At 50.0% G+C, this 27,559-nt stretch overlaps 11 protein-coding genes across 11 annotated transcripts; 2 read left to right on the top strand and 9 right to left on the bottom strand.

Moving 5' to 3' along the window:
• The first annotated feature begins 209 nt into the window (after positions 1-209).
• DEU56DRAFT_770073 (ribulose-5-phosphate 3-epimerase) lies at positions 210-1,503 on the top strand. Its single transcript, XM_041351383.1, has 8 exons — positions 210-424; positions 488-500; positions 552-577; positions 632-714; positions 770-830; positions 880-1,023; positions 1,071-1,202; positions 1,256-1,503. Exons 1-8 carry the CDS (start codon positions 319-321, stop codon positions 1,366-1,368), a joined length of 678 nt encoding a protein of 225 aa, XP_041214432.1. The 5' UTR covers positions 210-318; the 3' UTR covers positions 1,369-1,503.
• Positions 1,504-4,359, bottom strand: DEU56DRAFT_877880 (uncharacterized protein). The gene is made up of 5 exons (XM_041356037.1): positions 3,829-4,359; positions 3,523-3,776; positions 2,208-3,475; positions 2,047-2,154; positions 1,504-1,995 (listed from the first exon to the last, which is right to left on the bottom strand). Exons 1-5 carry the CDS (start codon positions 4,271-4,273, stop codon positions 1,764-1,766), a joined length of 2,307 nt encoding a protein of 768 aa, XP_041214431.1. The 5' UTR covers positions 4,274-4,359; the 3' UTR covers positions 1,504-1,763.
• An 81-nt stretch (positions 4,360-4,440) lies between these two features.
• On the bottom strand, positions 4,441-7,312 carry DEU56DRAFT_770068 (uncharacterized protein). Its single transcript, XM_041351382.1, has 5 exons — positions 6,598-7,312; positions 6,293-6,546; positions 5,073-6,244; positions 4,915-5,022; positions 4,441-4,863 (listed from the first exon to the last, which is right to left on the bottom strand). Exons 1-5 carry the CDS (start codon positions 7,016-7,018, stop codon positions 4,632-4,634), a joined length of 2,187 nt encoding a protein of 728 aa, XP_041214430.1. The 5' UTR covers positions 7,019-7,312; the 3' UTR covers positions 4,441-4,631.
• Positions 7,116-9,740, bottom strand: DEU56DRAFT_947972 (pyruvate kinase; the record flags this gene model as incomplete). The annotated part of the gene is made up of 13 exons (XM_041359074.1): positions 7,116-7,620; positions 7,675-7,781; positions 7,834-8,067; positions 8,117-8,255; positions 8,335-8,813; positions 8,868-8,919; positions 8,972-9,061; positions 9,126-9,170; positions 9,225-9,265; positions 9,323-9,397; positions 9,455-9,514; positions 9,567-9,588; positions 9,639-9,740. 13 exons carry the CDS (start codon positions 9,738-9,740, stop codon positions 7,438-7,440), a joined length of 1,629 nt encoding a protein of 542 aa, XP_041214429.1. The 3' UTR covers positions 7,116-7,437.
• Positions 9,741-10,421: 681 nt separating this feature from the next.
• On the bottom strand, positions 10,422-12,880 carry DEU56DRAFT_725506 (uncharacterized protein; the record flags this gene model as incomplete). The annotated part of the gene is made up of 4 exons (XM_041347869.1): positions 10,422-11,227; positions 11,279-11,653; positions 11,718-12,420; positions 12,473-12,880. The coding sequence occupies 4 exons, from the start codon at positions 12,878-12,880 to the stop codon at positions 10,422-10,424; spliced, it is 2,292 nt and encodes a 763-aa protein (XP_041214428.1).
• A 464-nt stretch (positions 12,881-13,344) lies between these two features.
• DEU56DRAFT_707800 (uncharacterized protein) lies at positions 13,345-13,791 on the bottom strand (the record flags this gene model as incomplete). The annotated part of the gene is made up of 1 exon (XM_041347450.1): positions 13,345-13,791. A coding segment is annotated over one exon (447 nt), but the record flags the coding sequence as incomplete, so codon positions are not given.
• A 418-nt stretch (positions 13,792-14,209) lies between these two features.
• DEU56DRAFT_947967 (uncharacterized protein) lies at positions 14,210-17,238 on the bottom strand (the record flags this gene model as incomplete). The annotated part of the gene is made up of 4 exons (XM_041359073.1): positions 14,210-16,249; positions 16,301-16,437; positions 16,489-16,781; positions 16,832-17,238. 4 exons carry the CDS (start codon positions 17,236-17,238, stop codon positions 14,210-14,212), a joined length of 2,877 nt encoding a protein of 958 aa, XP_041214426.1.
• Positions 17,239-17,393: 155 nt separating this feature from the next.
• On the bottom strand, positions 17,394-19,576 carry DEU56DRAFT_770050 (P-loop containing nucleoside triphosphate hydrolase protein). The gene is made up of 3 exons (XM_041351381.1): positions 19,263-19,576; positions 18,262-19,208; positions 17,394-18,202 (listed from the first exon to the last, which is right to left on the bottom strand). Exons 1-3 carry the CDS (start codon positions 19,487-19,489, stop codon positions 17,676-17,678), a joined length of 1,701 nt encoding a protein of 566 aa, XP_041214425.1. The 5' UTR covers positions 19,490-19,576; the 3' UTR covers positions 17,394-17,675.
• A 31-nt stretch (positions 19,577-19,607) lies between these two features.
• DEU56DRAFT_770046 (general substrate transporter) lies at positions 19,608-22,598 on the bottom strand. Its single transcript, XM_041351380.1, has 20 exons — positions 22,392-22,598; positions 22,317-22,333; positions 22,160-22,266; positions 21,944-22,112; positions 21,848-21,893; positions 21,740-21,799; positions 21,556-21,677; positions 21,382-21,508; positions 21,236-21,331; positions 21,168-21,180; positions 21,093-21,110; positions 21,023-21,037; positions 20,895-20,973; positions 20,787-20,844; positions 20,627-20,736; positions 20,545-20,578; positions 20,440-20,495; positions 20,278-20,393; positions 20,170-20,226; positions 19,608-20,116 (listed from the first exon to the last, which is right to left on the bottom strand). Exons 1-20 carry the CDS (start codon positions 22,485-22,487, stop codon positions 19,944-19,946), a joined length of 1,569 nt encoding a protein of 522 aa, XP_041214424.1. The 5' UTR covers positions 22,488-22,598; the 3' UTR covers positions 19,608-19,943.
• Positions 22,599-25,359, bottom strand: DEU56DRAFT_770043 (uncharacterized protein). The gene has a single exon (XM_041351379.1). The coding sequence runs from the start codon at positions 25,307-25,309 to the stop codon at positions 23,042-23,044; it is 2,268 nt and encodes a 755-aa protein (XP_041214423.1). The 5' UTR covers positions 25,310-25,359; the 3' UTR covers positions 22,599-23,041.
• Positions 25,360-25,376: 17 nt separating this feature from the next.
• DEU56DRAFT_377286 (cyclophilin-like domain-containing protein) lies at positions 25,377-27,550 on the top strand. The gene is made up of 10 exons (XM_041345929.1): positions 25,377-25,527; positions 25,578-25,724; positions 25,780-26,004; positions 26,057-26,211; positions 26,262-26,359; positions 26,412-26,549; positions 26,596-26,685; positions 26,736-26,884; positions 26,938-27,105; positions 27,159-27,550. The coding sequence occupies exons 1-10, from the start codon at positions 25,436-25,438 to the stop codon at positions 27,463-27,465; spliced, it is 1,569 nt and encodes a 522-aa protein (XP_041214422.1). The 5' UTR covers positions 25,377-25,435; the 3' UTR covers positions 27,466-27,550.
• The last annotated feature ends 9 nt before the right edge of the window (positions 27,551-27,559 follow it).

Here is a 27,559-nt window from a genome sequence, read left to right as displayed (position 1 = left end):
AAAATATTATGGAGCAGCTTCAATAAACATTTTGCGGTCACAAAAACTGGGAAGAGGGTAAATGACCGCCCGACGTTCCAACGCGTTGCACAATGCAAACTGAGCCGTAGCTGCTAGGCGTTAATAGTAGAACCCTCGCTTCGAACAACCGTACATACGCTGTCGTAATATTTGCGGGCTGGGTGGTTGTCGCCAAAAAAGGAAGGTGCTGTAGATCGAATTCCACCAAAGCAACTTCCAAGTGGTGTGTGTGGGGACTTTCACGCGTCGACTACTCACCTTTCCAACCACCTACAACACCACCACCGACATAAAAGAATGCCCCGCGCCATCATATCTCCTTCAGTCCTGGCTTCTGACTTCGGGCAGCTCAGTGCTGAATGCAAGAGGATGATTAAAGGCGGAGCGGAATGGCTGCATATGGGTAAGTCTACTGATGCGTGATGTTTCAGCGAGACCGTCCTAATCACCGTTCCACTTTGTTTAGACGTCATGGACGGGTAAGAAATGAGATTTAATACTCTTATCCGATGTCAACCCGCCCCATCCAGTCACTTCGTGCCCAATATCTCAATGGGTTAGTGCACTATCGCGCTCGTTTGCCTGCGAGTAGTTCTCACGTGCATCGCAGGTGCACCAGTCCTGTCTTGTGTCTATAAAGGCGTCCCCGACATATTCATGGACTGCCATATGATGGTTGCAGAGCCCGAGAAAGTAAGCATACATCTTATCGAACTCGATCGACGTCTGATATTGGCATCTCCCTCAGTGGGTGAACGATATCGCAGACGCAGGTGGTTCGCTCTATTGTTTCCATATCGAAGCAACGTGTGAGTAACCTACGTCCTCGATCTTCTCGTTCTGATGGATCTCGCGCAGCCGATGCTGTTTCGCTTATCAACGCCATACACGCGCGGAACATGAAAGCAGGGGTGGCTATTTCTCCGGACACGCTGTCCACAGCAATCACAGATGAAATAGGCGCAGCAGCGGACATGCTTTTGGTTATGACCGTTTACCCTGGTGTGTCATAATACCAAATTTTTGATTGGTCAACTCACATGGCACAGGACGCGGAGGCCAAAAATTCCTCGAGCGCTGTGTTCCAAAGGTTGCGGAACTGCGCGCACGCTTCCCAGAAAAGGACATCGAGGTCGATGGCGGTGTTGGACCCAAGACAATCGATGTTTGTGCCGATGCAGGTTAGTGCTGCCACAAAATTCCTTGGATGATCGTCTGACTGGCTGGTCCGCAGGAAGCAACGTCATCGTGGCAGGAACTGCCATTTTCAATGCGCCAAAACCAGAGGACGTCATTGCTTCACTGAAAGCTACTGTTAATACCGCTCAAGCGAAGTTCTCGAAGTAGATGGCTAAAAGTCCTGATCGCACAATATGTATTGAGTAATTAGATTTTACGCATTCTTGTCCTTGAGGCAGCACAGGTTATGTTATTAAAGTAGACTAAGATTGGTCCTAGCAGGGCACTATGGCCTGAACCAGAAGGGCAGTAAAAGCAAACTGCTTGACATGTCCGAGGTGAAGAGTGGTAAAGGTATGGACAGTGAAAGGATCGGGAATCAGAAGCTAGGTATCCAAACAACTTGTCGTATTGATGTCAGGGTCTAAATCAAATAACAAAGGTTGCAGCTTGCAATCTGTGCATTTATGATATGAGGTCGTTTCAAATAACGCGTTTGATATGATTATAAGATTGAGGGACCATGGTCGACGGAACGCCGCGAGGACGGAGGCGATTCAAGGTCACCATTGTAGCCATTCGCCGTACATGTTTGGCCTCTCTCCACGAATGTAAGACTCGAACGTTCTCTTGAGGACAGTAGCCCAATCAAGATCGCGTTTATCGTCAGCAACCCGGTCAGTGGCATCCTCTGGGTCGACATCGGGCTCTGCCGCTGCACGGGCAGCTCTCTCGCCAGCTGCAAACTTGGGGCCTAGGTCAGGCCAGTTGCGAGATGAATCGAATGGCTTCCACCTAAGTTACGATTGAGCACGTTATGTCACCACCGAAGGATAGTCTACTCACCAGAAGTTGTGGAAGTGGTAAGAGAAAGCACCTTGGAAGAAACCTTCAAACCCTAGTGCCTGAGGAGCGGCACTCGCTTGTGCAGGGGTGTCAAAGAAGTCCGAGAACCTATGACACATGTGAGTGAGCTACGACATGATATTACGAAACCGCATACGTACTCTTGGAAGTATGGCTGAGGCGGTCTTTCGCGTTGATAGTACTCGGTGTTGAGCCATGCAGAGTCAAACAACGCGTCAGGTAGCCGTAGCAAGAGGCCCTCCAAGTATGCGTCCTTGGTATAACGAGATACCGTCATGGGATGGAAATCGAGGCCGTTCTTCAGAGCAGTGCGGAACAAGAATGACCCAAGAGCAGAGTTCTTGTTCATGCGCAGAACGGCGGTATTGTACTTCTCCAGCCGTGACCATCTATAGGCAAACGCGCCCTTCCAACCCCAAAGTTCTTCCCAATCCCGCAAGAAGATGGTGTCTGCGTCAAGGTAGATACCACCGAACCGATGACAAAGGACGAATCGCGCCATATCAGAGAGGATAACTGAGAGGCGATCATATGAAGACGAAGATTTCGAACCAGTACGGTTGAGCATATCATCTTCATCCGGCTTGTTGTCACCAGTGGACGAAGTCTTTGTAGAAGCGTCAGTTTCAGTACTGTTGGTCGAATCCTCTATAGTAGTAGTGGAGACCTCGGCACTTTTCGACTGCTGCTTCTCGGCGGGCACACTAACAATGTGTCCTCCTGAGTTGAAGAGAGTCTCTTTCAACTCGCGCCACTCGTCCTTGAGTTCTGGGATACCATCAAGTTGGTCTGTCGTATTCCACAGTTTGAATTTGATAACGTCCTTGAAGCGGTGGTGTAGGAAAGGGGCTGCCCAGGGATTGGTCTTGAGCCCTTCATACATGTCGCTCAAAGCGGAAGGGTTGGGGACAGACGCTGCAGGACCAGGATTGATCCACATCCAAAATTCCGGGCGACATACATTAAGAGTATCGCCATCCTTCAAATGAAGACCGACATTCTGCGTGAAGAGGAAGGAGAGCAACGCGAGATATGGCTTGTCGGTGAATGGGCCAGTCCAGAACATATGGAAGAGACGTGGGTTTTCAGGGTCGCAAGGTGCCGGGAGACTTGAATAAGGCGTATGCTGTAAAGGGGCACGGAGAGGTAATTGAGACTCCCAGTCTGCCCCTACCTTCTTTCTTAAACCTGCATTAGGATCCGTCTCTCCACCTGAAACTAGCGGACGGGGTGGAGCAATAGGATTGGCTATAGGGATTGGGATGGGATCTGTGAAAGGATCTGTGAAGTTTTCCTTTTCTTGTTCCTTGTAGATATATTTCCATTCATCCATTTCGCCCCGCCTGAGTCTCTTGCCGTTGTCGAGGCCCGCCCCTATACGCAAAACTTCGAGGCAGTCGCGTACATACTTTGAAAACATTAGCGGGGGAACAACAAGAGAAGAAGAAAGCGTACTTTGCCTTGTGAGAAGTCGCAATGATCCATAATGGTGTCGAGGTCAGCGACACTACCCGGCACAGGGCGAGGTGGATATGCGAGATTGGGTGGCTGGCTTTGTACATCAAGGTAGACGCGTCGTGGACCATCTCCGCGCGTGGTTGTAGCCACGGGGCCTGGAGGAGGCCTGAATCGTGAAGGAATCGTTGGAACTTTTCGTGGAGGAAGAGCAGGGTTGAGCGGGGGAGCGCTGAGTCCGATCTGCTCGGGTACTGAGAAAATTCCTGGTCAGCACGGTGTGAGAGCAAAAGGAATGAAGCGCACTCTTTGCATTACTGGGATAATGCCCACTATCTATTTCCCATTTCCAGATTCGCTGCAAATCGTCTCGCCCAAACACCAACGTGGAAGACTCTCCAAAGTTGGTAGTCCACTGTTTTTCCTCTGTGCCAAACCGACGCGCAAATGAACATACTGTGATAATGGAAGCCATCAAGACTACGCAGAGCAGTATGGGCCCTCGTCGTCGTCCGAAACGCGAGACACTGATTTGGTGAACACGACTTGGATTTGGCATAAATAAACGAAGGCGACGCGAGCGTACGCCGGGGATTGGGACTGATACTGGTACTGTCCAGGACATTGAGCGGGAATGTCGATGCATTTTCTCGTGAACGGCGGAAGAATAAGTTGGAAGAGCATTTGTTAAACGACTCTTGTCTGGAAAGCCATTCCCGCGTGGGGGAGTGAAATAATTAGAAGAGGCCATTCGACCAGTAAACGGCGAATTCACGACGCTCGTGCTCGACGGCGCCGAACAAGCACTTTTAAGAATATTGATGCTAAAGCAGAGAAGCGTAGCGATCCGTGGGAATTTATCAAACGGCAGTTAACGGGCATAGCAAATTCATCATTTGCTTGTCGTTTAGGCTATGACCTACGCCTTAATCCGCAGCTCATCGCCGACAACGCGGTCACAAAAATAATCACCGCAGCACCGGTGCGAGTGCTCACTACAAGTTAGATCGAATTATCAAAGTACACGTTGCAAAGTCAGTGTCTTTTAAATCACGAATAAGATCAATCTGTCCAAAATATCCACATCGAAAATGTCTCCCACTCCGACGTCACCAGCGCAACCATTCACCATACATATTTGGTCTTTCTCCTCGGATGTAGCCCTCAAACGTCCGTTTCAACACGGTCGCCCAGTCCAAGTCACGCTTGTCATCGGATATTTTGTCGTCCCAATCATCAGGGTCTGCATGAGGGTTGGCAGCAGCGCGCGCTGCCCTTTCACCACCTGAAAATTTGGGCCCCAAGTCCGGCCAATTCCTGGCAGGATCGAATGGTTTCCACCTTTTGCAAAGATATTAACAAGGGTTAAATATGAAACAAACATCTCCTCACCAGAAGTTATGAAAGTGATACGAGAAGGCCCCCCTGAAGAACCCTTCAAATCCGGAGACCTGCGGCGCAGCGCTCTGAGCTTCTGGAGTATCAAAGAAATCTGCGAAGCTGCGTGGATCATCAGCGAAACGCAGTCAGAACCATCTTCAGGAACATACCCTGCTAAAAAGGGGTACGGTGGCCGTTCCACTTGATAACCTTCCGTGTTTAGCCACGCTGGGTCGAAAAGCGCGTCAGGAACGCGCAATAAAAGGTTCTCCAGGTGCGCTTCTTTGAGGTACTTAGAGACAGCGACCGGATGAAAATCAAAGCCGTTCTTCAATGCGGTGCGGAAGAGGAAAGAGCCAAGGGCGGAACCCTTGTTGAGATGGAGCACAGCAGTGTTGTAGTCTTCGTGGTAGGACCATCGGTAGGCAAAAGCACCTTTCCATCCCCAAAGCTCCTCCCAGTCCCTCAAGAAGATGGTATCAGCATCTAGGTAGATTCCTCCATAACGATGAGTGACAATGAAACGTGCCATGTCGGACAAAATCACGGAAAGCCTGTCATAAGTCGCTTCCGATTTCGAACCAAGGCGATGAACCATATCACCGGTCTTAGTTGAGGTAGCACTAGAGCTTCCTGCAGGTTGGTCAGCAGGCACGCTCACAGTTACGCCCCCAGAATTGAAGAGAGTTTCCATTTTCCTCCACTCGTCTCTCAGCTCTAGGTTATTATCAAGTTGTTCTGTTGTGTTCCACAGTTTGAATTTGATAACATTCTTGAAACGCGGGTGAAGGAAGGGTGCCGCCCATGGGTTCGTCTTCAGCGCGTCGTACATATCTGTGAGCGCGGAGGGATTTGGAACGGCCGCTGCAGGACCAGGATTAATCCACAACCAGATTTGTGGACGACAAGCGTCAATCTCTTGACCCGATTCGAGATGGAGACCAAGATTCTGGGTGAAAAGAAAGGATAACAGTGCGACATATGGTTTCTCGTTGAATGGACCTGCCCAAAACATGTGGAACAGGCGGAGATTTTCAGGATCACAAGGATTCGAATGGTTTGAACCCACGCTTGGCTGCTCAGGGGGCGGGAGCTCGAGTGGACGCTCCCATTGAACATTCCTCTTCTTCATCAGTCCTGCATTGGAATTTTGGCGTCCAGTGGGGTATGGTCCTGCAGGCACTATAGGTGCAGCCTGCGTGGAACGGGGAGGATGTTCTTCCTCCGGTCGATCCTCTTCCATAAAAGCGTATTTCCATGCATCCACTGAGCCTCGTCGGAGTCTTCGACCATTATCCAAACCAGCAGAAACGCGTAGAAATTCCAAGCAATCCCGGACGTACTACGCAACAACGTAAACAGGTGCGTGAGATCTCTGCGAATGACACACCTTGCCCTCTGAAAAATTACACTGCTCTAGAATGATATCTAAATCTGCAATGCTTCCGGGTATCGGTCTAGGTGGGTATGCAGCGCCAACAGACTGCTTCTGATTTTCAAGATATGCCCTACGGGGACCAACTCCCCTTGCGATCGTGGTCACTGGCCCTGGCGGAGGCGTAAATGGTGAAATGAGTGTGTGCGCCTTTGCTGGTGGCAAGGCAGGATTTAATATGGCAGAGGTGAAGCCAATCTGCTCGGGTACTTAAGATAAGTCAGCCCCATCTGGCATGTTCGAAGCACGTTGTCGCTTACTCTTCCCATTGCTGGGGTAATGTCCGCTCTCGATCTCCCACTTCCAAATGCGTTGCAAATTCTCTCTGCCAAACACGAGGGTAGAATCCCTGAACGGGGGTGTCCAGTGGGACTCTTCAGTACCCAACAACATGAGGATGATCACTGCAATGGCAAAGACTACTGTGAGAAAAGCAAGACATCGACAGACGAAACCTCTCCGTCGACCGACTCGGGCAAATCTGGAACGGGACACGGGGCTCAAGGAGTGAAGACGTATTCTGCGCGTTGAACCTGACATAGGCATGAGCCATTGCCTGCCACTGGATTGGAGATGCAATTTTTCGCGAACGGCGGAGGAATAAGAGGGGAGATGAGGATCATAGTAGGGTCGGTCGCGAGGAACACCACGCTGAAATGCACTGAAATATCGAGAGGCCATCGCGTCAGGCGTCAGGCAATAGTTTTGTGGGGGAAGAAATGAAGGAAGGTAAGAACCTCAGGCGTCAGAGCGCGCGTACGTCAATACTTAGTGTGTAGTGGAGTAAAGAAAGTGGACATCAGGTCACCGCGTACAATTAACCTGCAAGGAAGATATTTTACCGGTATCAGTAGTGGCCCCCCCGGGGATGTACGTATGGTCACTCCTCATGGGAATCTACCACGAAGATGCGCAGCTGGTAGAGACATGAATAGAGTCATCGCGAGCAGTCGGTTACTCACACAAACGTCCAAACGCCGCTACCCTCTGTCAGATGCCAGATGTACATTCTTATATGCCATAATGCACGCTACAGTAAAGTTACAACAAAGTCTAAGGTCTCCACGGAATGCCCTCTCTGATCAACCCCATTGAATTATCTAGTTTGCTGCCAAGGACTGCATCTCAAGATCAGCCGGGTCAGTAGGCACAGACAAGATCCGCATGGTGTTGGTGTGCCCAAGACCTCCCTTCCAGCCCTGCACAGCGATCACAGTTGTTCCCGTCTTAATGATGTTCAACGCAAGCGCGTTCTTCAAACCGAACCGAATACGGTTGTCGACCTAGATAAAAATTATCAGTCTCCACTCAGGTCCCATCAGACAGCGGGTGCTTACATCTTTCTGCCACTGACTCTCATGAATTCCACGGGGCTCGGGGTACCAGAATGGATAACATCCACGGTGGAGATGGATTTGGCGCGCTGTCTGCTCGTTCCGAGTGACTTGAAAAGGTGGTTGAGTTCGAGATGTCCACAGCAGTCAAACGATACTTACCCGTGATGATGGGCACTCTGGGGCGGTATTTGGAGATCAAACGAGCAGTGTTTCCGCTCGTCGACAGTACAATAATAGCACTGGCGTTTTGCTCCGAGGCGGCAGCGACTGCAGCAATCGCCACAGTCTCCACAGTCTCAGTGGGACGAGGCTGGATGCCTCGCAGCTCGTCATACAAGGGTGGGTAACAAATTGCTGCCTCGGCCAGCAAACATGTCTCAGCCATCATGAGAACTTCACATAACGTCAGTCTCCTCATAACCGTCACACGAAGAACACACACCGGACTCTACAGGATAACTTCCCTTTGCAGTCTCTCCGGACAACATGACGCAATCGGAACCGTCAAGAACCGCATTGGCGACATCACTAATTTCGGCGCGAGTGGGCCTGGGGTTGTACTGTGCATGACCTGAGCAATGCTCATGGGGTAACATGTCAATTAACACATACCGTCATTGACTATAAGATAGCATATATTCAGCGAACGCCCTATCGCACGGCGAGCGATCTACGTACCTCGAGCATCTGAGTTGCCACAATGACTGGCTTCCCAGCAATGTTGCACTTAGCAATCATCATCTTTTGTGCCAAGAAGACTTGGCTAGCGGGGATCTCGATACCGAGGTCACCACGAGCAACCATAACACCATCAGTCTCTCGTAAGATTTCATCAAAGTTTTCAACGCCCTGCTCGTTTTCGATCTTGACGATAATTTTGATGTTCGCACCATCCGGGCCCAAAACTTGACGGATGTCTTTGACATCCTGACCGCGGCGGATGAATGACGCGAAGACCATATCGACACCGTTCTTGACACCAAACAACAGGTCCTTTTTGTCCTTGTCCGAGAGAGCAGGAAGGTCGACATCGGTCTTTGGAAGGTTTACACCCTTGCGAGAAGAGAGGGTGCCGTTGTTTACGACGCGTACACGAACATTGGCGCCCTCAATAGCCAAGACGAGCAGTGAGAGGACACCTAGGCAGTTATTGAATGAATGACTAATTCAAAGAACTTGAGAGATAAACTTACCATCATCAATGTAGATGAGCTTGCCAGGAGCAGTGACCTTGGGCAAGTTTTTCTGCAAAAATATACATTAGTGTGAAACGCACAAACGAGTATCGGCTGCGCACGTAGTCAAGCCATAGGACCTTGTCGTCGCAAATCTCGCTGTACTTGTCATCTGTTGATATGATGAATTCATGCCCAGCCTTGATTGGCACCTGAAGAAGAAAGGTGAAACGTAGTGTCAATCAGTGGCGTCAGCGGGAAAGATCAGACGCATACATCCTTTCCATCTCTCATCAAACCCGTGCGGATTTCAGGGCCTTTCTGTTACCAGTCAAATATCAGTGCAGGTTTGTAAGACGAGCACACGAGCCTCACTGTGTCCAAAGCAATCGCGACAGGTCGTCCACTGGGATCCTCTGGTAGGTTCGTGCATCAGTCTAACACGATTGTATGCTCAGACGATTCATAATTACCCGCAACCATCTTTCGCGTGTTGTCGATGACGCTCTGATGGTAATCGTATGAACCATGAGAAAAGTTCATGCGAACTTGAGAAGAAAGGTGATTCAGTCATCGTAGAAACAGAATGCGCGATCATCACTGACCAACGTTGACACCAGCACGTCTCAGCGCAGCAAGCTTCTCAACGGTGTTCGTGTTCGGACCTAGAAATAATTAAAATCATGCTAGATATCGACGATCGCACAGATCGCGCACCGATGGTTGCAATAATCGAGGTCTGCAGGGTTGTGATCAGATCAAAGGAACACCGATGGAAGTACAACTGACCTTGCGAAGGAACTTGGTGTCAGCGGTTGGCTGGGGGGCATTGGAGACGCTCAAGGTGGAATTCCACTCGAGCTGCGATCGGATACCATCGTAGGTGAACATCTTGTTGGTTCTGGATAGGAATCGATTATGTGAATTTGAGACCGTGCGTTGGACTGGGGAAGAAAGAATAATATCAGCACTTGTTGAAGATATAAGTCTTCTAGTGGCAATAGAGAGGAAAAAAGCAGTGCGGATCATACGATATGGTTTTTGCTCGGGTTCGGTCGACTTACCTGATGGATGGCGCGGTTAAGGAGGAATGTTCCACTAGTGGGTGGTTAGATAACTCTTCGTCCGAACAAAGTCAGGTTTTAAGGGGCAGTGTATTTATCTACATGCACCGATCCCCATCGATTATCCATCAAGCTCAAGGCCTGTTCCATTAATTGGCACCTTCACAGCATCGTGTCGGCCGTACCCATGATGGGCCGCCGCCCAGCATAATTTGACACGAACGTTCGAGCTTGGGCTATATCGGACAAGTGCTAGCAAGTATTGTGATTAAACTAACAAATATGGACCCATCATGAATTGACAATACGATAATAAACCTGCCAGCATGCCTGGCTTACAGAAATCCACTCAAGAAAATGAATCAGCAGAAAGAAGGGTAGGTACGGCTGGAACTGCGGAGGAGTACTAGAATTTAGGGCTTGACGACAGCAATGATCTGAAAGATAAGACAGAGCAAACGAAGAGCAACAAGCAATGAGAATCGACGACAGCATATCTGAATCCATGTTACATTACTCTTAACGTCCAACCGTGCAAACCTCCATCAGCCGCAGCCGCAGCTTGCGCCGCAGCGAGCCAGTTAGCGTCCGCTGATCCTCCTGGTGGTGCTAAAACACTGCCAGGTGCCATCGACCCTAGCTCCATAGCCTGAAAGACGTTTTCACAGCTGATTGTTCGTCCAGAGTGATAGCCGATACCGTCCGAGGCGCGAATGAACAACAAGGGAAGATTCCGACCAGCAATGGAAGGTGGAGGGTGTGACTGTGAACCATTTCCGTTAGGCCCGTCAAGCGGCGCTCCGTGTTCATTATGTTGCGATGATTGCCGATGGATGAGACCATCTGAGGTCATCACGCTCGGAGTCATTACATCCTCCTCGAGCGCCTTGATAATCTCGGGCAATGAAGGCAGCTCCACGGTCACGATGGTGTGCAAGGGAGGCTGAGTGAGATATCGTGATGCAGCGTCGGCGGGGGAACCCGCAACGTCTTCACCTCCACCCACCACTACCTCATTAGATGAACCCGACATGGCAGCACCGAAGGCGGCAATGTTAGTCAACGGTCCAGGGGGGGCAGCCTGATAGAAACGAGCTCTGAGAGGACCAAGACCACCTAAATACACGGTCAGTGGCATCTGAGTTCGTGTCTTTGGGTCTTCATAGAAGAAGTGCGACACGGTCATTTCGAGTATATTGTTCGTCGGTCGGTAAACTGGCGCCGTGAATAATGTTGGGAAGGGTGTGATGGGCATCTCGGGTATCGAATTACTATGTTGACCAAACGCATCAAAGAATGTATACTGGAACTTGGCTATGGTGGAGCGTTGTGAGCGGAATCTAATGGCTAATGAAAAGTACCCACAAATGCCCACAATTGTCCAGCATAAATAGTCATCTACTTCATCGGTCAAAGTTCGCACGCCATCTTTCATCTCATCTCGTATGCGTGGCGATTGGAAGATCAGGGGGTGTGTTCCACCTTGGGCCGGCGCTCCTGGGACGGATGGGGTAGAGTTCGGAGCGCCAGGGATAGGACCGGCAGCAGACAAATAATGTCTCGAACCATCCTGGTTCACTCTTTGGAGAGCAATTTTCTGCATCTGACTGACAGGTCCCCCATCCTCAGCAGATACGCGACCCTTGTCTACTTTGCGAATGATGAGGGGTGACGTGGCGATATTGGACAATGTGTCCGATAACACGACCTCACAGCCATATGTTACAGGTTGCGGACCGGCTAGGTTGGGCAACGTGAACGTGAGTAAACATGTATAATACTTTCCAGTCACGTGAGCACATACCATTGGTGGGCGGCGCGTCATCGGGGCGTCGCACTACGTTCACGTTGAACGCAGACCAGGTAACATTACTTGCACAAAGCTGAGAGTTGTCGATGGTCATATACTTGGTGCGTACAGTCTGTGAATTGATCCTGTTGAAAAGAGACACAGGACCTCCAGCGAGGATACACGAAGAGATGTTACGCGTTTTGGCTGTCTTCTTCGAGGGTTTAGATATAATGGTTACAGGAGCTGAATCAAAGGTGGCCCAAACACGTCCCGGAGTTCCATCAGCGCTGCTCTCGCCTGACAAAGCAGAAGGGGGAGGTTCTATTATGTCGAGGGACAGCTGGAAGCTCTTTGCCTTTGCGGTTCCGGTCACGTGCAAGAATTTGAAGCTTCCGGTCATGTTGTTGTCCAAATTAGTCTTTTGGTCCAACGATCGTTCACCCTGTTCGGAGACAACTGACATGGCGAGTTGTTGGGAGCGCATTTGCCATACAGGACCTTGAATATGCACGACAGGGGGAGGGCAAAGGAAGCGTTTCTCGCTACCATATGATTTCTGGGCCACAGCTGCATGCAAGCACATGACTGTTGTCATTTGAAGTAAAGGATGCTGGTGCTGCGCCACATGTTCGCGAATAGGGCGACGCATTTTCGGGTGTGGATCGTCAGGCTCTGTCTCGTCGAGTTTGCGCTTACCACTCTTGCCGTTTGAAGACTTTGGACGGACACATTGAGTGCTACACGATATTGATGCACTTTCTACTCACCTGGCCTACGGAGGTGGCGAGATGAGGGGATGAGTGTTGTGGTGGAGGAGGAACTTGGACAGGGGGAATACCCCATTGGTGTAATGAATCGGGAGCTGCAGAATCTTTTCGGTTCGCGGCAAGTAGAGATTGAAGAGACGCGTTCGGATCGGGGTTAGAGAGAATAGAAGGAGGAGCGGAAGTTACTGGAGGGTGTGAATTAAGGATGCCATTGTTGTTTGATGATTGTGAGGATTGAATATGGTTTGAGTGCTGAAACTGTTCACCAATTTTATTGGCAAGTATACGAGGAGGAGAAGAGGTAGGGTTTACAAGTAAATCCAAAGTAGATTGTACGGGTGATGTTGGAGGTGGAGATGAAGTACTTGAATTTTGGTGTAGCTGCGGTTGAAGAGCAGCGTCGGGCATTTGGATGTGTGAGGAGGAAGAGTAAGGATGGAAAGTCCTCATAACAGTTTCCCGCCAGGGATAACGATGTTGGTAGCCAGCTGTGGGAATCGAGAAGAGAGGTGGGAAAATGAGAATCACTGGAATCATTTCAACCTTACAAAGACGTGAGAAAAAACAATTACAAACACGTGTCCTCGTGAGAAATTTCATTTATAAATAAATAAAAATGGGACCCCTTTTCGGGGGTCACCAGTCAGTGGCGTGACATCTAAACTATACTCGACATCGCATGTAATGCCCATCGTACTGGCCACCACTCACTCCAATATCCAGCTTCTTCTTGTTCATCAGCACGACGAAGCCCATGAAGCCCATCATGATCCGCTGCTTCATCCTCTCCATCTTTTGTCAAGAAAATTGTATCTTAAACATCAACCAGATCAACTCCAGTACAGCTGATTGGTTAAAGCGGACTTACTAAGTACAGATAACACGCCCATTTTATCCTCCCCTTTGATAGTCTTCTCTATCACATCTTCCGCCGCCCGTGCGAACACGACGGGTCCCGGAGTACGAGGCAAAGATCCATCAACATCGTCATCTGGTAACGAGTAAATAGAATCAAGTTCATCCTCTGCATGTCCATATGATGGTTCAAGCTGTTCTTGCCGTAACCACTCCCAATGTTCCCCTTTTCTTGCCGGAGATAAGGCAGGGAAAAAGCCCGTAAGACTGAACGGGTCCTCTCTATCGCGCGGACTGGCAAGCGGGGAGGCCGCCGTTGAAGATACACTAAACCTGTACTGGGGTAGTGATGGTTGATGTAAGCGGGGAATGAAACCATCTATGGTAGACTTTGCCCTGGCTAGAGGAGGTCGAACTTGACATTCGAGAGGCTGAGGTGCGGTATTGGAACGACGCATGGCCATGATGGGCCTGTTCTATGGAGGATGTTGAGCTGGAGCCCCATTGGAGCTCCATATATGAAAGTCAAAACATGATCGCCCCCAATGTATATTACAAACTCCGCGACAATGTGGTCAAGAGGGCCCAGAGCTACAAGCTATCCCCAATGAAGTCTATGCAGCTACCTACAAAACATACGCAGACTCGAATCATCGTGCGACATGTATTACAATGGTCCTACATATGCATAATGCAAGAAGTGGGGATTGACGATAAGAAAACAATATTAATGTCGAAGTTTGGGAGAGATACGTGGGGACCGTGGTGAGACCCTAATGAAACGATGGGCGTAAAAATATGTCCATGAAGCCGAACGTCCAATATGTTTTAGAAAATGAGTGACGTGCTGCGCATAACACCTGACATCTAACGCAATCTAACTCAACTTGGAGGGTCGCGAGGGACCCCAGCAGAGCGGCGTCTGTCCATCGCTAAGTCTCGAGGGCGACTTTGTCCAGGGAATGGGACAGTTGCGTTGGCCTCAGTCTTCATCGTACGAGACTCTCGCTTGGCACCAGTGGAGCGTTCAGGGCGAACTCCAAGCTCCGCATCCTGCTGATGCCGCTGCCAATCCTCCACTCTCAGTACCGATTGGCGTTTCGATGATGATGGGTTGTTGACACCACCAATCGCAGCGAGTTTGTCAGCGTTTATTCCCTTGGGTCGACGTTCTGGGTTCTTGTCGTCCTCTCCCGTCCTGCCAAGCCCGTCCTCTGACTTACGCCGCAACTTCTCCTTCTCTTCTCGTGCGAGCTCTGCGGCCTTCTCAGCTTGCCGTCTGTTCACTGCTTCCCGCTCCGCTGCGTTTGAGCGCTCCCAGCGGCGCTTGGCAGCTACGACCTCCGCATTTTGTTTCTCGGCCTCCGTGATGGGAGCTTGAAGACCCCGCATCTTCTCCCTATGTCGTTCCTCCATTTCCTCAAACGTCGCGACACGCTGAGGTTCTGGCCTCTTGGCAACTGGCGCTGCGATGATTGCGCTTTGTCCGCGAGGAATAATGACAGGAATATTGCTGGAGGGCTCAACAACTGCAGCCTTCAGTGGTCGAGTGGGAGGGAGGACGATCGGAATGTTGCTTCGCTCGGGCTCAGGCGACGATGGCGCATTCCTGGTGAAGATGACAGGAGGATAACGCTGGGAAGGCGGTGCAACTGCAGGAGGCTGCGAGGGTGTTAATACAGATGGGACCATGCCGTTGAAGTATGGTTTGGGCTTCCTCGTATGAGCGCGGGCTGTTGCAAGCGTGGCAATAGGCGCATCCTCATCCGACGTATCTTTCGCGCTTGTGTCTGGACCAACGCCAGGGTCCAACAAACTCTCCCGGCGTTTCCTTTGGGAGAGGGCTTCAGTGACAGCTGGCGGGACAGGTAGGCGTTGTTGTGCAGATAGTGATCCCGTCGTGGACATACGGCTTGTTGGGATGGGTGCAGTTACCCCGGCTGGTGGTTGTAGGAGCTTACGGTCACGAACATATGAGTCCCAGTCATCATCGCGCAGAGGAACGCTTGTAGGACGGCCAATGGATGCACCAAGCGGAGGCGTGTCAATAAGCTTGGAAAGTTCCATGGATTGTACACGACCACGTGGATCTGGTTGTCTGGGTGGGCGAGTGTGTGGACGTGGAGCAATAGCATTATCAAGATCATAACTGAGGGTGCGGCGAGAGGTCAAAGAGATACGACGAGAGCGGGAGTCGTCCGAGTCAAGGCCAGGCGTATCCGATCTGAGTGCATCGATTGAGCGTCTGATGGTTTGAATTTCGGCAAGAAGCTCCTCCTTGCGTGCGAGATCTTCCAACTCCGATGAGATACCAACTTTCCTCACATCGCTGTGTTTCGTGTCACTGCTGTCAGGATCGTTATCAGTAATGAACCCAGAAGGGACATCCTGTTGAATCCCAAGACCAAGGTCAAGCGCAGGCAAGGCACCAGGCGCTTGAGAATCTCGTGCAGCCCGCTTGGAATCTTCGTCAGGGGAAGAAGCAGCCATGAATTCAGACACTCCTGATGTATAGCGACCACGCCCGCCAACCAACGTGAACATTGAGGCCCGCCCTTCCTGGGAACCCCTAGTGGGGAAGTCCTTCATCAAAGGTGTTCCAGAGTAGCCACTGGCCGTGCGGCCATGCATTCCAAGTGATGGGTGATCGCGCTCCCATTCCTCCTGCTCCTTTGAGAGCTCCGCGAATCTGCCGGAAGCGTTGAGTTCGGCCTCTTCATCCCGCTTCTTTTCTTCTTCAGCAATTTCCTTGAGTTTGCGCTGCAAGACACGGAGGATGCGGAGCTGAACGGCTCCACCCATCAAAGTGATCGCTCCAATGAGACCAAGTTCGATTTCCATTGTTTGGGTCACCGGGAACGCAATGCCGTTATTAACATACTTGGGGAACAGAGTAGTGAAACCTAGATTCCAGACGTAGAACTAGCGTCATGTGTGAGTGGTCATGAGCTGGCTATGGAAAATGATGCAAACCTCTTTTAAGCCAGCTGTCGTGTAGCAATCCACACCGAGTATAAAGGCGGACGAGCCAACGAAGGCAGTTGCCACCAGAAGCATATGCCAATGTATCCTGGGTATCGTACAAAGGACAAATGCGACCACGCTGCACGCTAAGTGGCGAGTTAGCAGGGAACGAGGTAGGCCACGGAGGAAACAGCTACCTATATACAGAATCCATCTCATCCCAACAGGGGTAATAAGACCGCCATTTCTAAAGCATTGTATCCACAGTCCGAATGCGAAACCACCCCATGCGCCAATGAAGTATTTAGTGGCCTTCCAGAAGAATATTGTGAACGCGCCGCCCATTATGCCAGCAACGGCAGAGGCCAAAACGAACATGCCCTGAAGTGTGTTGTTCGGTGGGTTGATCGCGGGAAGAATGCCAAACTTGACGATAAGGACGAAGCAGACCAATGAAAGGGTGTAGAAACCAATGAGGAAGAAGGATGTCCTACATGGTGTGAGTGAGAAACTGATAGATCCACAAATGAGAGAAATTACCATCTATTCTTGTGGCCCCAGAACGCACTTGGTAGTCCGGTTATGATGAGGATCGCTCCCAAGACACCGAAAGCCGGGGTGATTCTAGTAGCTAGGACGATGGGAGTTGGGGTAGGTGAGGCGGAGGACGTTGGTGTGGATGTATTGGCATGAATAGTGCTCGTGGCATTGTATACTGTAGGTAATACGGTGGTGATAGTGGTTGCAATGTTTCCTGAGTGACTGACGGTTGTCAACGTGTAGGAGCTAGTCGTCAAAAACGTTGTAAGGTTTGCAGAGACGGTAGGAGAAGGTGTACCGCCGCTCGCAGTTGTGAGGTTTGTAGACTGAGCCGAAACCTGGAAAAAGAGGGACGAGCAAAGGAGAAGACATAAGATAATGGACGAGCCAGGATGAGCTCTCGCCATTGTTGAGCACGATGAGCAAAGACAGTTGTTTAACCGAACTGCAGCCTGGGGGTATACGGTAGAGGAGGAAGAGAGACCAGGCCAGGCTAGTACTTGGCCTCGGCGCTAGCAAGTCAGCCACCCATAGGCTATTCATGGATTCATTCACACCAAGGTTACATCATGCCATGATCCTATTTGGACCTATGATTGGTCTGATCCGCGTGCAAGACAGCAACGACCGTTAATAATCCCGTCACAAATTTCCACGCTTGCGCCACATCAAATCCTCATGTTCACCATCCTCCACAGCCTGAGTGTGCCCTCCTCCGGCAAACCTCAATCCGACTACCACGGTTCACAACCGTGTTTCCCTAGGGATATCTAATGTACCGTAGTTCCCCGACGGGCACGGTTCACATTCCCAGATGCTGAAATGCAAAATATATCTCCCTATCTCACTCGAAATGCTCCAGCTTTGTTGCAGGAATACCGAGCTTCTTCAGCACCATATCCATCTTCTTCGAATCATCCCTGACCGAAACTTTGCCTTTCTTCCCCTCATTCTCCCGGCGTCCCTCTAGAACGGTGATTACCTTGCCTCGGCGGCCGAATCGACCAACTCGTCCGGCGACATGCTGGTAAACATCTCCCGCGCGCTCTTCCGGAAGTCCAAGGAGGAAAACGTGGGTCAGCGCAGGGAAATCGATCCCTCGGGTGGTCGCAAGCGTCGATACAAGCAATGTGGGATTCTCATCGGGGATATCGCCGTTCTTAGACAGAAGGTGTGCGCGGCCGGCTTCATTGTCCACGAGATCGAGACCGTGGGCATTCACCCCGAGTTGATTTAACTCAAAAATAACCCGCCGGACGGATGTAGTTGCGGGTACGACAAGAAGCGCAATGTTTGGTACGTCGAGAGCGAATGCGGATGCGACGGCTTCAAGCATCCCTGGAGTAAACACAGGAGGAGCTTGTAGCAAATCTAGTCGCAAATCAAATTGTCTGTAAGCGAATGACAACGTGAAAATAAAATATCCCCACCCGTGTCAGTCTCATCATCGAGCAGTGCTTCATCATCCTCATCAAAAATAAACTCTTCTTCCTCTTCCTCCACACAAGAATTCACAGGCTCAGACGAGTCCGACGATATAAGGACTCGAGCTTTGCGAGCGCCAGCTATATTTTTCACAGAGCCATCCTGCGATACAACAAGAACATGGTGTGTGATCGTGCGGTTAAGACCATGAGCAGGGCGCGAGCTGGACGAAGCTTTGATAAGCTTTAGCACTTTGCCCCTTCTAAACCATCCGTATGCGCCGAAGAATGCCGTCCTCAACCTATTTCTCATCGTTGCACTGAGCATGATCAGTTGCGGCCGATGAATTGGGGCCAACTTCATCTCTAAAAGACGCTTCCGCAAATGGGATGAGCTATTAGTTTTCGTATTCGTATAGAGGACATCCAGCACAGTCTTCAGAACGGGGGGATGCTTCTCATTTGACCGCTCGGCTTTTTCTCTGGCATACTTTGAGCCTTTCTGGGGCACCACTTGCAGAAGCGAGTCCACCTCATCGACGACGACAGTCGATAACGTGGATAACTGGAGTACCTCGGGCTCCTTGCGAAGCACGTCTATAAGCGCAGTTGGTGTGGCAATGAGTATATGCGGAGGATGTTCGCGCAACACGGATATTCCAGATGACGATGGGTTCACAATCGCCTCCAGGATCCGAGGAGATGAGTTTGTGAGGTTTTCGGGTGGTGAGCCGCGGACTAGCACCTGTGCAATCGAAGCGAGCGAATACGGAGCAGGTTCACCTGCAAACGTCAGCATGTGGTGTAACCAGTGCAAAAATTGGTATGCAAGGTCGCGGTGAGGGACGATCAGGAGAGTTGTGATACCCTTTGTTGCATGGTCCTTTCCTTTTCCCGGGTCGTATCTAGAGATCCTTGATTTGCTCAAGAGTCCAAGGAGTAATCCAAATGACCTTGAAAGACATTCGTTCGAGTCAGCTTTCAGCAAAAGATGTGGAAGTACGCACTTTCCAGTACCAGTGAAGTCCTGCATGATGATGTCCTGCCCACCCACCACAGCAGATATCATCTTGCGCTGCATCGTTGTCGGTTGCTGGACATCGGGGAATGCAGCACGGAGAGCTGCCGCAATTGGTGTCCCCACTCCAAGGGACTCAAAGGTAACAACATCCGGTGTCCCTGTACTTTTCGCGCGTAACAGCTCTTTGGCATGTGCCTCCGAGCTACGGCTCATGTAGCGCAGTAGCACATGCTTCCTGCAGATTGACTGACGCGCCCAGCTGCGATATAACAGCGCGACTGGTGGAGAAGAAGGAAAACCCATGCAGACACGTGACACCTCGAGAGCGATATAAAGCAACGGAAGCATAAAATCATATTGTGGTTGGAAGTACAATATCAATGATGAACAGTAAGATACATAAATGGTGTCAACGAAGTGAAGTCGTAATTGTGAGCCAGTACGTAGCGTATCATGAGGATTGAAAGGCGCAACTGCTGGTGATAAATGCAAGTAGCATGCCGCAAGCGACACTAGCATACTGTCTCGCAATTAAATATCACTTCCATTAGTAACCGCAGCAGCATTAGGGGACGAGGGAAGAAGAGGAGGGCGAGAGCTGCTCCCTCGCGTCATGAAAATCTTCTTCGTGCGCCTTCACGTGGCCGCCTTCAATCCTCGCGAGTTCCTATTCATCACCCTCACCAATGGGCTGGTATGTGCTCCTGTCGTCACGATAGATTAGCCGGCTAACCCAGCCACGGTCTGTGGCGGCCTTGGGTCGAGAGCCAGACCGTACCGAAGGGCTGCGGGTATTGGACATCAGGGATGCCCGCTCGGACTCATAATCCAGCCTCTCCTCTGCGAATACACGATCAATACCATACAACTGGAGGAGATTGGGAAAACTTTACCTTCACCAAACACAGCATCCATCTCCTCGAGAGGAACACCTTTAGTCTCTGGATATACTACGTTTGAACTGTGAGCATGGAGAACAACATTGAAGAGCATCCACCCACAGAAATAAACGAGAATGAAACTACATGCACAATAGAACCCATGCATAGGGTATAATCTCCATGTAATGACTGCTTGCAGGTACGGGGTCGTCTCTCCGACAATAAAATTGAATGCCCTGGTTATGTCAGTTGGTTGAGGAGTGACAGATGCCTGGTGCTCACCAATTGGTCGCAGTGGATATAGATACACCTTTGGAACGGAATGCGAGGGGTATGATCTGGAGCAAATTCAGCATCACATTCAAGTTATCGCTGAAATAATATCACCTCGGGGGGATAGAGCCATGGAATAGGGCCCCAACTAAGACGATATCAGACGAAGGTCTAAAAATGTGCTGCGACAGCGTACCTGTAGCCAAATGCAGCATTGAAGATGATAACACAAACCACCACAGCATTGGGAGTAGCTGGTACGTCAATGTACATCCACCAGCCAGTGAAGCCCAGGGCGACGCCCATCTGTATATCCATGAGGTCATCGAAGGTTATCAATCAGAAAGGGTACCCACGATTACGGCACCAGAGAGCAAGATGACGCGGCGACCCCAACGGTCTACGAGATACCAGCTATGGGAGCGTTCAGCCTTCCTAACAAGACCGTTGATGCTACCACTCACGGGGGTAAAGTGCTCAAGACGTAAATGATAGCGTTGATACCGGTCATCAGCACAGCATCGCGGCCAAGCCACCCGGCCTCTGCGTTTCGATGAGATTTTTCCAAACAATAAAATACATGCACTCGTACCTTCGAAAACAGATGCTAAACAATGCTCGCATCAGTTCAAGATCACTGAGTTGTGAAATAAAATGCGTACGAGCGTAGTAACTAATCACTAGTTTTCATTTCGCATCATTAGTATCATGAAAGCCGTACAAAAACAGACAATTACCGTTGATTCCATTCTAGGAAACATATGTTCATGACGGCATAGTATCCGTAAGTGGGCAGAAGACTTACCAGCTGAGCGAATGCCTGGGAAGACATGGCAAGCAACACGCGTCGCTTATACTTCCTCCACATTACAGCATACGAGCGTCCTTCACCAAGTTCGCGCTGCAATTGTTGAATGTAAATGATGCTTGCTGAACCGAGGATTAGCGCACCTCGTAAATGACTTTGTCCTTGATTTCTTGGAATTCAGCTTGAGCGATAATGTTATTAGGATCTCCTCCATGCAGATCCACGATGACGCTCATCCCAGCAACATCTTGGTCGGTGTCAATCAACCACCTGGATGACTTCAGTACATGTCACTGCGACAATGAGAGACGGCATACCGAGGGCTCTCGGGCATAATCAGGGCTCCCGCGGCAAGGATGCTTCCAATGACACACTGCAGAAAAAGGGGTATGCGCCAAGAAAGATCGGATTCGATGAAAGAGCAAAAATAATCCGCCCACTGTGGAGAATGTGAGCTTGCCTTCATAACCGCAATAACTGCAACAGATAGAGACGACGCACAACAGAACTTGCATAGCCGAAAACATTACAGGAAAATTCCATGCACGCAAGCGCGCCTCTCTGCAAACAAAATCAGTAGCAATAAACCGTGTGAAGCTCAAGACCTACATGATTGGGCGGAGAAATTTCGCTTTGATATATAGGAACGATCGTACTGAAAACCGTGCTGAGCATTTGCACAAAATTTGAACATCGAGGACCTACGACAAGAGCCCGACTCCACAGCCGCTGATCACTCGACCAATGATCATGACGTAGTACCCTGTGGTGAATGTCTGAACAGCACCGCCAATAGTAAACACGAGAGCCCCAGTGAAGAGGGTCCCCTTCCGGCCAATTATATCCCCGACGCGACCAGCAGCAATCGACGTGGCTGTGGGACGTTATTATACAGGATAAAACTGATAAATCAAAACATACCGAGTGCCCCAAGCTCAAGGACTGCAACCATAGTACCAACTTCAATCGGACCAGGCGAGTTGAAGTACTGTTTGAAATAGGGTCCAGTGATAATGCCTGACATGACGCTGCCCCTGGACTCAGTAGCTAGTAAAACAACGAGACATGTCTAACGAACCCCTGGTCATATCCGAACTAGAAAGTAACACCAATGATTAATTGAATGTCTCGTGCCAGTTATGAGGAAGCATACCAGGAAAACACCCAAACTAGCGAACACGGAAATGGCATAGAGGAGAGGCTGCCCGACTAATTTGTGTCGGGAGGGTGGAAGAGCAACATCTGCCATAATGCATGGACTGGTGATGGTAGGAGAGAGTGAATGACAAGTGGAGTAGGAGGGAAGGCAGAGAAACTGTTTGTCTGTTAAGGCCTAAAAGTGGTGCATCAAAAACGTACACAAATGCAACGCCACACTACAAAGTGGCAACACCATTAACTAAGAGCTACCCCTCATTTGGAGACCCAATCCGTCAAGACACTACAAGTAAAGCATGCAACGCTCGGACCATTCTCTAGACTCCTCGTCAGATTCTTCATATGATCATGAAGAAGACTACCGCTTGGCCGAGAAAGAGTGGAATGAGAGTTTAGAGGAGCTTCAGCAGCTCGCACTCGTTTTGCTACTACCATGGGTAGGCAAGTACTTTGGCAGGAGATGTAGTTATTGGCGTATGTGCAAACACATTGTGTCCATCTCCACTAACAACATTGTGTCTTGCAGTGTACGGTCGTTACACTCGTGTCGGTCTCGGCAAGTCATTTTTCATGGGCGAGAAGCCTTTGGCATGGTCATTCTTCTCGCGATGAACGATGCATATTCTATTGTAGGTATGGTCAACGTCAGACATAAAGTTTTGGCCCTAACTTCATCCTCCAAGCTGTCCGCCGTTGAATTCTACCAATCAGGCTCTCCAATGCCCCAACCGGTTTGATATACCTTAGGAGATCCTCTACCATCTCATCTGCAACTGCCCATTCCTCCCTCGAAATCAACCCATGTAGTAGGACATACCATGTATCATAATTCATTGGGATTTTTCGGTTTGCCATCTCCTTGTAGTAGCTCAATGCCCCCTGCAATCCTTCTGCTTCCGGGTTCTCCAAACATGCTTTGATCAGTATGTGGTAGGTCACCCGATTAGACCGGATGTTTCGCTCCTTCATCCTTTTAAGGACGTATCTCCTGCACTCCTCGGCTAGGGCGGCGTTGGGCCATGACTGGCGGTGCAAGGACGCAAGCACACCTGTGTATGTCACGTCATTGGGTTGGGCATCCGGATTTGTCTCCATCTTTTGAAGTAGCTCCATTGCCGTGCTGAGACCTTGCTCCGAGGGCTCGCGAAGCTGTTGGTCTATGATCGCGCTGAAGACGGCGACGTTAGGCTCCACATTTTGCTTCTTCATCAAACTCAGTACGATGTCGATGGCGTCAGTACGCCCAACCTTGAGAAGAGCTGAAAGTACAGAGGAAAACGTGAACGCATCGCCGGTCAGCCCATCTTCTCGGAGGCGCTCAAGCAACACCGACACTGCACGGAATTCGCCTCTGCGGCCGTGGTGTCGCAGGAAGGTATTGTAGGAAACAATGTCTGGCTTTGGACCCTTCTGCCGTAAATGTTGCAGCAGCGCATCGGCGTCACCAGGTCGTCCGTTATTGAGAAGACCGTGCAGCACTGTATTGTACACAGGCAGAGCGTCCCCACTGTCCGGTAACGAACCATCAGCAAGCTCTTGCTTAAATTTCGCGAATTTTTCGATAGCGTCATCTGGTCTCCGTACGTTGAATAATGTCGAGATGACAGCACGATATGTCAAAATCCCCGGTCGAATGCCTTGGGAAACCATATTATCCCAACTTGTGGAAGCGGCATCAGCTTCCCCCATGCTATCAAACCCGTCCAAGAGCGCTGTCCATGTGATGACACCAGGCCGGATGCCATTTTTAAGTATGTCATTCCAGAGGTTCTCAGCCAGATCCCGACGGTGGCACTGTAAGAACCCTGTCAAGAACGCCGCCCAAGTGATCTCTTGGACCACGACAGGTCTCTGGCTAGATTTCTGGGAATCACGGGCAGCGAGATATGACTCTGGGCCATGCAAACCGTCGATGATAGCCCGGTATAACTTGTGGAGCTGTGTAAGATCCTGATTGCTTGCGAGATTTGCGATATGAGTGCTGAGTGAGTGGTGGCGAGAAACAAGTCTTGCGATGTCAAGGCGGTCGACGTAGCTTTGAACTTTTCTCCGGAATGAGACGTCATTAAATGAAGCCATGAACTCCTTCTGGGCGGCCTGGTTTATGCGGACAGGATTGTCAAGCATTATCTTCAGTGCGCCCTCGAATGAATCTTCAAGTGCATGTGCGACTATTGCCGCGAGGACGAGTGAGAAGTTGGGTAGGTGGGAGGGCTGATCGCCAATAATATTGAGAGCTAGCCCATTCGCATCCTCAAAATCTTCCCGTGTTGAGGACGGTAGGGGCTCGGACGCGGTCCGGTTGCTGAAGTGCATCAGAAAACGTCTGTACAGGTCAAGGACTGCCTGCGAATCGCCTCTCTTTATATGTGTGATCATACAAGTTGTGAGGGCATTGACTGCACCCTCACAAGCAGCAGCAATGGCTATGCCCTCAATGACTTTCCTCTCGTTTGCGTCCCATGGCTCAGTGTTGTCCGTGATGCACAACCTGGCAGCGCGCTCGGAGAACCCACGCAACTCTCGACCGAGGAGTCGCAGCAACTTTCTATCTTCCAACTGCAACCACAGCTCTCCCACTCGCGCGATGTCACCAGCCTTCAGAGCGAGACGAAGCTGGACGACCTTTTCGTCAAAGAAGTTAATATCCGGGTCAGAGACAGCAGCAACGCCTGGCTGGTTCAGTAAACTGATACGCTGCTTGATGTTATCACAAAGAACTGCCGGAATTTGTGTGCGTACGGAGGATGGAAATTCTGCGAGTTTCTCCATGTCATGTCTTTTGGATGGTTTCGTCACCAAATGTTGCAGTTGCACCTTGGAGCTACCAAGACGGTACCCGAATGCATTTGGTGCAAGGAAATCAAGCACGGCGGCAGTTTGCCTTGTTTTGACGGTGGCATGACGCAGCATCCGTGAGCTGAGAAGGACGAATGAGTCGAAGAGATGAGGAGACCCTGTGATGATCTTGTTTGCGTTTATTAGATTCAGAAGCTTGACCAGGTATACTCATTTCACTTGAGGGTTATTAGTCTCGACATGGGCCACGGAAACTCTAACAAACTCTATATTACACATGCTGAACATGCTGGCGAATTCGGACAGCATTCTGCATCGTCCGGGTACAAAGCGCAAGTCCTTTCTGCACCTAAATTATCATTTCTTCTCATGTTTTGCACAGAAAGCTCCAAGCACCACATCCCGGAGCGCAAACGCCATTCGACTGCTGCGCGCTTTCTTTCCAGGCATTTAATCATCCAGTATGCGCCCGAAATGCGGATGGAACAGGCCTCGTGTTTGACCTTGTAAACATTATCCCTTGGCTAAAGTGAGTTGTCCTCTCTTCTTGCAAGGTGACGTTTGTCTTACGCTTTCGTTCAAAGGCAGCATAAGAATACAAATCCCATTACCAAAGAGTCTCTCTCACCAAGTGACCTGATAACACTCCACTATTCGCGCAAAACATCTGGCGAAATCCATGATCCAATTTCATTCAAGCCATTCAGCGAGCACTCGCATATCGTAGCAATTGCTACCACAGGCAATGTTTTTCTTGCAGAAAGTATCAAAGGCGGTAAGGATCTCCTTGAAGACGTTAAATTCAAGAAGTTAGTAGACGAGTTCTCATCCACCATTCTGTCCTTCATGTTGCTTTTGCAGGGAGGACGTCATCACATTGCAGAACCCCCATGGTCTCCCACCCTCATCTACAATCAATGCTAGTGCTATTACCATTGAAAAGAAGGAACAAGAGAAGACCAAACCAACCACTGTTAAAGCAGTCTCTGAAGTGAAGGCTAAAGCCGCTGTCCCTTGTGAGCTCCACCGTTTTTCACTACAGGTTGCAGCCTGAGTACCATGTCAGGGAACATTTCTCCTTATTCTAGCGGTGCACCCGGTGCGTCATTGACGTCAACGTCTGTGGATCCTCAGACACAAAGTTCACAATTACTGTGGGACGAGGTGCGCAAAAAGAACCGGCTATAACGAGCATTCTTGCTGATGGTAGCCTTAGGAAGAACTGATGTTTGAGGAAATGTCGAATCCTCCTAAGGGTAAGGGTAAAGAGAAAGATGTTGGAAAACGACGAGCATATGTCCGGGTCGTGACCAGTTTGGGCGGTTCGCTTAACCTGGAGTTGTATTGTGACAAAGTCAGTGATGTGTGCTCTCATTGACGCGGCTAACACTCCCTCACAGGCACCAAAAACTTGTTATAACTTTCTCATGCTTGCGAGAGCAGGAAAGTATGACGACTGCCTCTTTCACAGACTTGTCCCTGGTTTCATGGTACTTCTTCATTCATCGTCTCCTAAGATCGGATACTCACATCACTGTAGGTGCAAACGGGTGACCCTACTGGTACAGGCTCTGGTGGGGAGTCCCACTGGGGTACTCCTTTCCGAGACGAGCATGATATGAGAGGTGCTGCTAAACATGATAGTCGTGGTATCGTCGCCATGGCCAACAAGGGCGCTGGCACGAATGGGTTCGTCTGCGGATTACCTCTCTTTTCTGTTTCGCTGACTGGTGCCGCCGCAGGTCGCAATTTTACGTCACATTCAGAGCTACGCCGAACCTCGACAACAAGCACACTGTCTTCGGCAAAATTGTTGGAGGAGACGACGTCCTCGATGCTCTGGAAAAACTTCCTCGTAAAGACGGAACAGAACGCCCATCGAAGCAGGTTCGGATAACGGAAGTTATTATGTGCGTAAATAGCCTTTTTACTCCGACCTGTATTCATATGTCTTCTCTTCTAGACATCAGGATCCCTTTGAAGCGCATAAATTACGACTCGCAAGAAAACTCGCTCGGCGTGCAGAAGCACAAGATGATGCCAAGAAACAGCCTGAAAAGACTCAAGGGGATGATATTAATTGGTTTGGGGTCAAAGTCGGCACTGGGGACTCGGCATTTGGTGGGGGTTCTGCAGGTGCGGGAGTTGGCAAGTATCTAGGCGTCAAGAGGTCGTTGGATCAGGTAACACCTGGCGTACAAGTCAACGACGTTGGCGACGATGCCAAGAAGAAACGAAAAATAGGATTTGGAAACTTTGACAGTTGGTAGTAAAACGATTCTGTTGACTTGCTCTAGTGTCTGATATTTGTATCATTATCTGCCATCCTACTGTAGTGTCGTAGTATCTTTAGATGTCTGGGAG

Source organism: Suillus clintonianus (assembly GCF_016758775.1).
Source record: "Suillus clintonianus strain FC179 chromosome Unknown DEU56scaffold_4, whole genome shotgun sequence".
In the NCBI taxonomy this organism is placed as follows: domain Eukaryota; kingdom Fungi; phylum Basidiomycota; class Agaricomycetes; order Boletales; family Suillaceae; genus Suillus; species Suillus clintonianus.
The sequence above is the reverse complement of the archived record's forward strand: the minus strand, read 5'-3'. Positions and strand labels throughout refer to the sequence as shown.